Source organism: Condylura cristata, unplaced genomic scaffold, assembly GCF_000260355.1.
Source record: "Condylura cristata isolate star-nosed mole 26May11 unplaced genomic scaffold, ConCri1.0 scaffold00008, whole genome shotgun sequence".
In the NCBI taxonomy this organism is placed as follows: domain Eukaryota; kingdom Metazoa; phylum Chordata; class Mammalia; order Eulipotyphla; family Talpidae; genus Condylura; species Condylura cristata.
The window spans coordinates 61824775-61837277 of NW_004567109.1; the positions used below are offsets into that span (position 1 = coordinate 61824775).

Sequence of the window (12503 nt, forward strand, 5' to 3'; positions counted from 1 at the left end):
TGATTCTGTGTCTGCCTTGGGCACCGGGCCACCTCTCAAACCAAGATCAACTCTGCCCCTGCAGGCTCAAGCTAGAATGGCAGGATGTAGAGTCAGAGCCTAAAGCAATCAGCTGTCTCCCTGCACCCACTGGCTCAGGTCAGACCCACTCTTACCTGGCATCCAGACTGCCCTCTGGACCAAGGCCATTGCAGAGAAGATGGGCTGACCCTTGAACAAGCACCCTTCTCACTGATCATGGCATTTATGGTCTGTGACAACTGTCGGTCCACACACACTGCCCATCCATTCTCACACCAACTACTGACATTAGCTCTCTCGATTGACTTCCCAGTGAACATAGCATTTTAAAAATCTGTTCAAATCTGGCCCCCTGCCCCAGCCTATAGGGTTCACAAATAAAAGTGGAAAATCAGCATCAACCTAGGTAAGACGCATTAAGCAGACCACACTTGTATTTTACCAGAGGGTTCCCAGAGGCGGTCTGCAGAAGAGGCACTGCAGGGACCCAGGCTGGGCTACTCCCTCGCTCTCAGGGCTGGATTAGAGAGGCAGGAGAGGGAGAAAATGCTGACAACCACATGACATGAGGACCCCAATCTGGGTGTGAATTCATAGCAGGTTTTGTTTTTTAAGTGAGAAACTGGAGAACAGGGAAGACTATAAATGTCAATGTAAAAAATGTCTGCAGAGCAAAAGTTACATTTCATAGGCTGTGGGATGTGTCAGAAGAGAAAGAGCCCAGTGTGGTGGGAGGACCCCAGTGCTCAGAGTCAGCCAGGTCTGGGCTGGGATCCCCGCTGTGTGGAGGATTCACTGTTTCTCCATAGAACGTGAATCCTCCATCTCGAAAACTGGAGTTTGTGTAAACCGCAAGTAGAATGCAGTCTATGCAGATGCCAAAGCGACACACCTGAGACATGATAGGGTTTGAATGCTTGTGGTGACCGATAGTCACTAGGAAATGCTTACAAGATTTAACAGCTTTTCTGCAATGATAATAGAGTATTTGGGAAACTGGTCCAAGCTAAAAACATTAAATAGGGAACAAATATTCATTTCTCCACCATCTTTCTTGGACAGGAAGCTTCAAAGGCTAAAGCATCATCATTTATTCCTAATCATTCAACAGGATGAAGCCACTGAAACTTAATTAAGCTGTCCTTTTACTCACCAGAAAGACTTTATGTAGCTAGACATGATTCATGGCAGCTCATGTGGTTTTTTTATAGATTCATAGAAGCCTGGGCTCAAAAGGGGCTTAGCTATCACCTGCCACCTAATTGTTCTTCTAGGGACAGGAACTCACCAACTCAATGAGGTATGGCAACTGCTGTGGCTTGACAACTCCAATTGGTAAAGATTATTTCTCTAAAAGCTCTGTCTTCTTCCCTGTATTTAATGCCCTTGCCCTAATTCTGTCCTCAGACCAGTAAGAACAGTAGTACTCTTCTTTCTTACAACGATCATTGATTCACTCAACAACTATCTCCTTAACTTCTTCATTGCCAGGCATCATGCTAAGCACTGGAATTACAACATGAACAAGATTTGTCAGCCTTTCAAGGGTTGGTACCAACCCTTCAGTATTCTCTCTTCCTTAAATCTTTCAATCTTTTTTCATTTGATCTGAATGCCATTGCCTATCACCAAACCATCACCTTCTTTTCTAGACATACTCCACTCTAAAGTGTGGTGCCCAGACTTGAGCTCACTATCTTTCTGAAGACTGAGTTGGGTTTTTAAGCCCAGCCTGGTTGACATCCATGTCAAAAAAAAATGTAATTATAGCGCTGCCAGCCAGGCTCCATTCATTGAGCTCCTGTTCTAGAAGAACAGGAAGAAAGGAGAGAGAAAAAGAGACTCTTAAATGACATATGTCAGATCTTCCTGCCCAAAACTCCCCTCAGGCCTTAATGGCAAGTCTAAGACACTCAAGTCAAACATCTTCCCTTCTGCTCCCCTCCATTACTATCTGCCTCAGGAAAGGGAAGAGAAATAAAGAATATGTTGCTATCCCAACATAGCACTGAACACAGAACCCAGCCATGAAGGAAAAGCCTTCCCTGTGTCAAGCTCCACAGCCTATAAGGGAAAAACAAAGATGAGCTTCAGAAGGTGACTCTCAGGTAAAGGGGGGGGTCCACCAATCATCTCTGATAGTGGGGGTCCCCCACTTTTAGGTCTCTGTTGTGCATGTGTGTAAAGTAATAGTTCCCCCCCCCTTGGAAAAAAATTACCCCTCCTCCCTCTCCCAGACCCTGCTCTGCAGCTCTGGCTGTGCCCTCCTTGGAAGGAAGACTTCCCCTTACAAAGCTGAAGTCATCTCCACTCTGACATGTCTGATTGATGCATAAAGTCCTACAAATCTTTCAAAGGCCCCTCCTCTCCAAAGCTATTTCCCTACACAGTGGACTGGATTAAACAAAGTATTTTAGAGCCAAAAGATGGCAGGCAGGATGGAGTGGCTCATTAGGAGAGAGTAATAAAAGAGGGGGGAAATGAGTGTGACAGGAGGTGAGGCTGGGGGTGGGGAGAGATTTTACCCTGGCGCTTGGAGTTCCTTTTTCTTTCCTGAGCATAGGAGGGAAAGAAATGGCTTTAAAGAATAAAGTTTACCAAGGCTTCTTTACAGGAGGTCGAATCTGGAAGGAAAGAGCAAGTGACTTGACTAAGATCCGCTGCAGTTTGGCCACAGTGTTCTCCCTCTGGGTCCACATGCAGTGTTCCTTACCCCTCTGAGGACCTTACCCACAAGATCGCTTAGGGTTTTTTGTTTGTTTTTAATGCTCTTGTGGCAGAACACTACACTGGGGGCCACAGAGATGATCTGAAGGGAAGGTTCTCCAGTCCTGCTCACTAGAATGAAACAGAATCAGGGACCCCTGAAGCAGGGGTGCAAAAGGGAGCAAAGCCCAGAAGAGAAGTAGATCTGAAGGGAAGGTTCTCCAGTCCTGCTCACTAGAATGAAACAGAATCAGGGACCCCTGAAGCAGGGGTGCAAAAGGGAGCAAAGCCCGGAAGAGAAGTAGATCTGAAGGGAAGGTTCTCCAGTCCTGCTCACTAGAATGAAACAGAATCAGGGACCCCTGAAGCAGGGGTGCAAAAGGGAGCAAAGCCCGGAAGAGAAGTAGATCAATTCTGCCTGGAGGAATACAGGAGGGATTTCTAAACCTTTGAGTCTGACCTTTGAGTTCTGCTTTAAAGAACCCTTCCTCCATTCCGTGCCCCCCACTGCCCCTCAGCGCATTGAGGCAGCAAGCTGTATTTCTAAGAGCTGTGGTCCTGACAGGTGGCTGCCCGGAAGGCGGGAGGGGGGTTTCATGCGCCGCTGGAAGCAGGGAAGGTAAAGGAGGAAGGGGGGGGGACCTAAGGAGGGCGAATGAGAGCTGAGAGAGAGAGAATTAGAGAGAGAGCGAGGGGAGAGAGAGAGATTTGAATTTCCCATCTGGAAGGGTAGCGGTAGCACGTCAGGGCCTGGCTGAGGGGCGTGATTGGAGGGCGCCTCCGGCAGCCACCCGCGGCAGCAGCGCGGCCCCAGCTCGCCTGGCGGAGTTGCACGAGGCGGCGGCGGGAGCTGGAACAGCTGAAGGAACCGCCTTGCTGAGTCCGGCCGGAGTCCTGCAGTTGCGGAGACCGCCAGGTCGGTGCTGGCCGAAAGCCGGGAAGGCGGAGCCGGGCTGTGGGCAACAGGGTCCCGGCTCTCGCCTGGAGCCGCAGGCTAGCTAGCCCGGGAGGCGGGGGGTACGTTTTTCAGCGGGTCAATTCCCCAGGTTTGCCAGAGTGCGGTAATGAGAGTCTGCTCCGCAGCGGCAGGGACCCTCCTGAGCTTTCGCCGTAGTGCTGAAAGGACAGCTCCCAGGGAGTGAGGTTAAAGAACAGGCTGAGGAAGAGGAGTGTAGCAGAATGAGCAAACTGGCGAAGAGTGGGCTCCAGAGCAGAGTCCACCGCCCCCCCCCCACCCCGGGCAGGAACAGTCTGTTCTCAGGGAGTCAGGACCTCCCCGAGGGCGGCGGGAGACTCAAGTCAGAACCTAGAGAACAACTTCGAGCTCTTGAGGGTGGGGGTAGGGAGACGTCGATCTAAGCTACTTCAGGCTGTGGTTAACCCAGAGCCCAACAGGGCCCTCTTCGCCCCGGAGGAGTGTGCCACCCGCGAGGGGTGCAGTTCGGGCTCCGAGTGTGAGTCAGAGGGCAGCGGGAAGGGGGCGGACAGACCGCAAGTGGAGGGAAAGAAAACCTAAACGTCGATTGCCGGTGAGGGTGGGGGGTTGTCAAGGGGACTATTTGTCCTCGGAAAAGAAGGGGGAGGAGGAAGAACAGAGGTTTGTTTGGAGCACACACGTCCGCTGCCTTAGGGTCAATAGGACAGATCTTTTCAATGTCCTCGACCGCAGCACTCTGCCCCCTCCCCCCAGCAAAGTTTGAGACCGGGCTGGGTCTTAGGGTTGGAGCTTTGTGTGTTGGGGAAAGGGGTGCTCTCAGTGACCCACCGGTAACTCCGGGGCAGAGCTAGTGCCTATGTTGGTCTCTGCGGAGGACCAGGAGAGGGGTGCCTGGATTCTGTCAATCCTCTTCAGCAGAGGGAACGGGAAGCCCCCAGATACTTCCGCTTTTCTGCAGAAGCCTGTTCCCTGCTCCCTCCCATCCCCCTACACCCCTTCCCCTCCCCCAGCGCTGCTCCCCTATAGTGGCGGTGTGGGGGTGGGGTGGAGGGGTAGAAGGACGTCCCCCGGTCTCTGTCACCGCCATTAGCGTAGGGTGCCCTGCAAAAAGCATATGAGTGTTGAATTGAGTTGTGGGGAATATAGTCCCAGATTTAAGCCAGAAAAAAAAACAGAAGAACAACCACAAGGACAAACACTGCAGGTGCCCCAGTCTGTTTGTCAGATGGCATGGCCCAGTCCTGAAAACCGCCTGGGGTTCAGACGGCGGAGTGTGAGGAGGCGCCTCCGCCTTCGGGCTGGGACGGGTTAGGAGGATGTCTGGAAGGGGAAACCGTAGACGCCCCTGGCTCCCGGGCGGGGCGCCGAAAGCTCGGGAACCTGGTGCTGCAGCAACACCCTTCCCCCATCCCGTGTCTGTCTCCCCTCCCCCGGCTCTGCATCCCCCTCCATCGCCACCACCACCACCACCCTTCCCGCGCAGGGATAGACCAAGGCTTCCCGCAGAACCGTTGAAGAGCGCCTCCTGGCGGTCACGCAAAAAATTTCAACTGCATGAAACTGGCAGGACCGTGGCAGGGCTACAGGCACTTGGCAAAACAGCCACACACACACACACACACACACACACACACACGCTCACGCAGACACAGGATGCCTAAGTTCAGAGTTAGACACGCAGTATCATACTTTGAACACGTGTACTCTCACATACTCGTTGACACACAATATTAAATTCAATTCAGCAAATAAATCTTGAGGGTCTACTCTGAACCAGGAGGATTGATAACTCTGGGATAACAGAAATAAACAAAACACAGGTCTTGCAGGGGGTGGGGGGAGCGCACAGTGACTGGGGAGGGAAAGACATGACTGGACACATTTCAGGAGCTGGAGGAAGACAAGGCTGCCTTAGTAAGTTCCGTGTGTTTCAGAAAAGGAAAGACACCACCACACACACCTACCTAATAGATCCAGGAAGTTTCATGGAGGGAGTGATAGTTGAAAGTGTATACTGCTGCTGATTATGATAATGCTGACAACAATGATAATTATCATGGTGATCATGATGATGATGATGATGTTAATACCTTCTATTTGCCAAACACAATCTCATTTAATGCCCACAACATGCCTTGGGCATAGGTCTTAGTACCTCCATTTTACAGATGGAAAAAGTGACTCACTTGTTCAAGGTCACTTAGTAAATAATGGGATGAGGATCTAAACCTACAGAGGTGAAGTTCAGAGGTTCCGACACTGTGGAAATAACATGAATCAGTGCCTAGGAGGTTTGAGAAACAATATGTATGGGGGCATATTGATGAAGCAGAGTCACATGCAAAAAGTGGGAAGTGAATGTCAGTATAAGCAGGTACTAGACTGTGCAGGACTTGAACGTCAATACAAGGACTCTGGCCCGTTTAGCAAGGTCATGGGAGCCATTGCAGCATGTTTGCATGAGCAAATCTGTCCTTTAGAAAGATTAATCGGACAGCCATGTGGAGGATGGATGAAAGCTGGGGGAAGGACAAAGTTATTAGAGGTTGTGCACAAATCTAGAATCTCAAGGCCCTAAAGCCAAGGCATTAGCAACCATTAGAGAAGAAGTGTGGGTGCAGAAAGTATTTGAAACAACAATCTCCAGACTTTTCCCTGAGCACCCCACCCCAATTGTAACTCACCAGTTCCTTGGGTTTAACCAAAAGATAAACCCAAGTCTACTTCCCACTGACTAAATATTATAAGAACACACACTGGGACTCCCTTCTTCCCTGCCTCAGTCCTGACACCTGGCAGAAAGAATATTCGTAGTGCTCCAAGAATATTCGTAGTGTGGGGGAGGGATTAAATGAAGAATTCACTGGCTGAGTTTTCTGCTATCCGGGGTTTTCAGTTGAGGCAATTGGAACAAAGCATACTGGGAAAGGTCAGTTAGATGGAGAAGGCAAGTATAAGGTTGATCTTGCCAGACAGATTTTGAGTTATCCATGTGATATTACCCAGCAGAGGTTGGTGGGGATGGAGGAACTAGAGAAGTGGAGGGGAGGGAGAGAGAGATCTGTGGCTAAAGAAGGGCATTAAACCAATAGGGGTACGTGAGATTCCCAAGGGACAGAGGGAACTAGGGGAGGGGGAGAGATTGCTTAGGGAATAAGCAACAAGATATAAGCACAGGAGAGAGAGATCTAGCCATGAAGAAGGATGAAGACTACAGAGTACTCTGTCATGGAATTCAGGAGATTCAAGGTTAAACCAAAATGAGGGGCAGGGCAGTAGGGGGTTGCCATGTGCCCCTGAGGGCACAGGGGTAGCGGGGGACTGTGCACACTTCTAGGTCTGGTGCTGAGGTGTCTTGAGCAAGTCTGACTGGGGCAGTTTCAGCAGTAGTGCAAAGACAGCAGATCTCTGCTCTAAGAGCTAATGGCATGACTTGGGGGAAAACCAGTAGAGACCCTTCCTCACAAAGTTGGAGGGCAGAGATGAAGGCAAAAGTGGAGCTCAAGGAAGTAGTTGGAGAGGAGGGAGTGAAAGAGACCTGTGGAGATAAGATGAAAGGTGAGGAAGAGGGAAATGATGAGTGAGTCTAGGAGGAAGTGTAAGAAGAAAAAAATCTGCAATCCAGGCAGGTGGACTGGTGTCTGCCAGTTCTTCTGGGGGAAGAGGAAGAGGAGGGGAGGTCACAGGAGCTCACACCAGCTGGCATCCATCATTTTGACAATGCACACAGCCTTCACTTACTGAGATCCATAGATTATTTCCAAACCTTCAAAGAGGCATTTAGTTTATGAAGAAGACCAATACTCAGAGAAGTTAAGCCAAATTACTCACCATCATACAGCTAAAAATTAACATTCAGGATCCCATAGAGATTATCTGACCCAGAGCTATAGAGCCTTCCACTGTATCATATGAAGCGGAAGGAAGGTGGAGTGAAAACCATGTTGGACTTTGGGAAATTTGTTGTGGGGAGTAGGATCTCAACAAGGTGAACAAGAAGTCATTTCATAGCTGAGAGCCATGCTGGAGGTGAGCAGCAGAACTTTGTGTGGGCCTGAGAAGCTCCGTTAAATAATTCCAACAGACCTGGTATAGAAGGCAATAGGGGTGTAAACATGGAGAGAACTTAAGCCTCAAGAAGATGTACTTTGCATTTGGGGGTGGGGTGGTATTCTGTTTGTTGAATGAATGCATAGAAGCAAAGGAGTCTGCAGAAGGCTATTTGGTTGGGTTTGAGTGGTGCTCACGGGACATCCAGGAGAAAGTGTGCAAGAGGAAAAGATTGAATGTAGTCCTTGACATTGCCTGTTTACCTACTCACACACTCCACAGAATGTAACTGGCGTGAGGACAGGACTTCATCTTGTTCACTATTCTATCTCCCGTGCCTAATGCTCTTGCTGGCCCCTAGTGAGTGCTCAGTCAGTACTTGGATGAAAGAATATAGGCGTCTCATTGTCCCTCAGTGGTCATTAACACCCTAGAAAGGAAGAGCTCCCCCAGGAAAAAGGTTAAGAGGACAAGGTGGAAGGGGCTAAGGTCAAAGTGTGGGGACTCGCTCACTGAAGAGACCTGAGGAAGATTCGATGACAGCAAAGGAGAGGAGAGAAGGGGAAGGGAGAGAGAGCTGCAGGAGACGGGAATGAGCTAAGTCAGAAAACCCAAGCAGGAGAGGGCTTGGAAGGTAAGGTAGGGAGGTAGCTGTTCAAATGCTGCTCCAGCAGTAGTCTTGTGGAAAGGGCCCAGAACACCATCCGGCCCAGGAGACACTTGCTACAGTCGCAAGATGGGGATGAGGATGGAACCAAAGCCTGGGTGCCCGCTGGACCAATTTAAAACATCTCAAATTAGAGTCCTGTGTGGCCCACCACCACCTGGCAACTCCTTAAGCTGCATGTAAACACAGAGGAGAGAAAAAATAATTGCTGAAATTATTTGATTATAAAATCATTCATTTCCTGTTCTTAGAAATGCAATCTTTTTACCATGTTTCACAGCAAATGAAAACATCTTGATTGATGGAACAGAGCTGTCTTCAAACTTAGAATTCTGGGTCAGGGTGGGTTCTCTTGCATTTCCTAGAAATCCTATCCTTTCTTGATATGTCCTCATAAATACGTAGTCAGCAATGGCGACCGTGAGCAAGCAGCACTGGGTCCGCATGCATGGACACTGGGTCCGCATCTTTTCCAAACATCAGCACATAGGTGGCCCCCTGTAGTCCTGCTTTGCAGGGAACAAACTGAAGATTTTCCAGGGACCCAGAGTTAGTTCTTAGAGCCAGGATTTTGATCAGGTGTGTCCGATGCCCAAGCCCCAGAGGGTGTTTTTCCACTCTAGCATGACTTTTGTATCCTTCAAACATCATACCAGGTGGTCTGCAAATGGAGCCATCCTCAAATTAACTCTTGGTCCCATTTGATAGAAAGAGCTTGTGATCTGTCAAGATGTTTCCTCTTGAAGGAAAGGAGGAAAAGCTATTATTAACAAATAGCCAATGACCTTGAATTCCAGCTGACTTCTCAATCACCTTTTCCCAGGGCCTCTTTTCCCACCTGCCAAATCATAAAAACCCTAAGTCTGGGTGGGGTGAAAGACCTTGGGGAATATATCTACCCTTTGTGGAACACCAAGCCACATCACTCTTTGGCTAGTTCGAGGATCTTCACATCCACACCCAGAAAGAGATTGGTGGTGGCTTTGCCTATGAATGAATCAGTGAATGGAGCCACGGAATAGCTAAAACAGAAAGGCAATCTGTAACAGAGCATCCAGATTCAAATTCTCAAAGGTGTGTATGTGTGGTGGGGAGGGGGGGAGGGGAACCAGGGTGAGGAGGAGGCTGGGTGAGAGGAGCTCCAGGCTCTCCAGCCTCTCACCCCACACTCCATCAAAATAGCTCCACTTTTGACATATTGTGCATATTGAGATTTCCATTAAGATTTAATTTGGAGAAAATCTGCTAAGGCAAAAAAAGATAACAAATAAAAAATATAATAAAAAATGAGAGTTGGTGATTTAGGGAGAGGAGAAGGAGGATTAACATTAGCCGAGTGCCTCCCCAGCCCCACACAAGGTACTTTAAAGGCCTGAAGCTCTGAGATGATAGTGTCTCCAATTCTCCCATGTGTAATTCAAAATAAAAATCAATATTAAACTATAAAATGCAAAACTTACATAGATGATGCAATAAAAGTAACTTCTCCATTTGTCTCATTTCAGAAGTCTGGTTATATTCATCCAGGCTAGCTGTTCTTATGTTTTCACTACCTCTGATGTGCACAAACTCTGTTCCCACATGAAGCAGATCTAGGGCTGGACCTGGTGGCCCAGGCTGAAATTTTCTTCAGTGCCCAGAGTAGCTCCCAGTAAGGGGCCACTGCCATGTCTGTCTTGCAGAGGTGGAAACTGGGCCCAAGGTTAAGTCACTTCCTGAAGACGACTGGCAAATAAGGTTTGAGGAGTGGCAGCAGAACCTGGCTCCCCCTGGCTCCAAATTCCAGGTTCCAACACTTTTGGTTGCAATCAGATTTAAACGGTGGCAAAATGAAGGTTTTAAATACCAGCATGAGAAGTTGGTGGCTGTCACCTGAGACCTAGGACTTGCCGCCCAGCGACTTTCCCCTCCCAGTACTGGGTCTCAGCCTCAGACTAGTAGCTCCCAGGGGGGGGGGGGGGAGGGGGGAGCTGTCTGCTGGCCAATCAACTGCACCACTGCTCTGTCTGCACAGAGTACCTCCCCTATTTGACCCACAACCCCTCTTTTGCAGGTTGTCACATCTCCCGGAGTCAGCTGGCCAGCAGCGCTGTATGCAAATTCAGCTACAGGTTACGACGCACTAACTGGAGCCTGGAACATGGACTTCGTCATGAAGCAGGCCCTTGGAGGTGAGGTCTGAGCCCCACACCCCTCACTTTCCACCCAAGCATGATCCACGGGCTGGGAGGTGGGAGCTCAGCACACCAGACCCCTCTACTCCAACCCTGACTCCTCCCTCGCCCCTCTCCAACCCCACAGGGGCCACCAAGGACATGGGGAAGATGCTGGGGGGAGAGGAGGAGAAGGACCCTGATGCCCAGAAGAAGGAAGAAGAGCGGCAGGAAGCGCTGCGGCAGCAGGAGGAGGAGCGCAAGGCCAAGCATGCCCGCATGGAGGCCGAGCGTGAGAAGGTCCGGCAGCAGATACGAGACAAGGTCAGCACTGCCCACCGCCCCGAGGCTAGGGAGCACCAGGGTCAAACGGTCCCCAAACGGCCCCTGGTCTCAGGCCCCCGAGACCCAGCTTAGTTAGACCTAGCTCTCTCTGAGCCTAGTCTACTCATCAGAAAAATGGGTGTCAAATGACACCCCCTTGAAGGAAATTTGTGGGGAATATGTAAGATCCAGCACATACCAAATGCTTCCTGGTGTTTACTGTTACACAAAACGAGAGACCAGATATGTTTGGAATCCTGAATTTGGGAATTTTTGAAAAGTCCCATAGTGCCCGGAGTACCTGTTGCTGTTGCCTGACACCCCGCCCCACCCTCATAGTTCCACACACGTCTGATAGCAGCACCTGAATAAGTCAAGTTGACAAGTAGCTTTCCATCGGCTCAAGTCAAGTCAAGTTACCAAAATGTGGCTCTGTAAGGGAGAACTTTCAAGTTTTCAGATCTTGAGGAATTTCAAAAGAGCAGAGAAATTACTATGGGCAAGTATTCATGTAAATGAATCCATTCACCACCCCCTTCTCTGAGCCCTTTACTGTTGAGGGCACAGCCCTACAAGGAATGTGCCGTTGTAGAGATGAGAAGGCTGAGGCCTAGGCCCCAGTCAGCTCCGCATGACCTTGAGACTCAGACCTCTCTGTGCCCCCACTCATGCTCATCTCTGCCCTCTGCCTCACTAGTATGGGCTGAAGAAGAAGGAGGAGAAGGAGGCGGAAGAGAAGGCCGCGCTGGAGCAGCCATGCGAGGGCAGTCTGACCCGACCCAAGAAGGCCATCCCTGCGGGCTGTGGGGACGAGGAGGAGGAAGAGGAAGAGAGCATCCTGGACACGGTGCTGAAATACCTGCCCGGGCCACTGCAGGACATGTTCAAGAAGTAACCGGCCCTCCAGCCCTACCCCCACTCCACTTGTTTCTTTTCTCTTTTTTCTTTTGGGTTCTTTCTTTTCTTTTTATTCAGTTAAGTCTCAGTTCTGAAGGGGAAAACCTCAGTTGGCCTCTGCCCCCTCTTCCCCGGCCAGGGGCTCCTTCCCCTCAGCACTCCCTCATACCCACCTTCATCCCAGGGTATCCAGTCCCCACCTTACTCCCAAGTAGCTCCAGGAAGGGAAAACAGCTTTTCCCCAGCAGGGGGCATTGAACTCAGTGCCAGAGGCACCAGGGACCCCCTCAAGAAACCCAAGGTCTGTACTAGTGTGGTAACCCCCATACATTCCTTCATGCACCCCACTGCCAGGTGGACCACTGTCCCCAGCCAGCCAAAGTAATGACACATTCCAGCCCTGCCCAGCATGCTGACCTTTGGCCTCTGACCCCTGTGGGCCTCCAGGTCAGGGCAGGGGCGTTGAGTGGCCTGGCTCTGAGGAAGAGATCAGGGTAGGCCTGTCTTGTGAGGGCCCAGCCCAGCTGTGTTCCAGCCAGGCCCGGGTCTAGGCAGGAGGCTGGGACTCTCCTTCTAACCCCCGTGACACCCAGCCCAGGAACACCCCTCCACCAACCCCCACCCAAAGAGGCATAATCCCTGCCAAGCCAGTTCCTCCAAATGGATCCTCTTTGGACTTTAACTCATCTATGGAGGGACCCCAGAGTAGGGCAGCCCCTTGTTCCCCAACACTTCACTTAGGTCCTGG

General features: G+C 50.3%; 1 protein-coding gene across 2 annotated transcripts in view; it reads left to right on the forward strand.

Annotated features, from left to right (window-relative positions):
* CPLX2 (complexin 2) overlaps positions 1–11847 on the forward strand; it is a 79709-nt gene extending 67862 nt beyond the window's left edge. Inside the window, exons 1-4 of one of the 2 annotated variants that reach the window (XM_004679240.2) lie at positions 3451–3643; positions 10435–10552; positions 10683–10858; positions 11556–11847. In XM_004679240.2, coding sequence (XP_004679297.1) covers positions 10522–10552; positions 10683–10858; positions 11556–11753 — 405 coding nt within the window. In that variant the 5' untranslated portion in view covers positions 3451–3643; positions 10435–10521 and the 3' untranslated portion in view covers positions 11754–11847. Of the gene's footprint in view, positions 1–3450; positions 3644–10434; positions 10553–10682; positions 10859–11555 lie in introns of those variants that run through there. The other variant, XM_012722413.1, reaches the window with a different exon arrangement.
* The last annotated feature ends 656 nt before the right edge of the window (positions 11848–12503 follow it).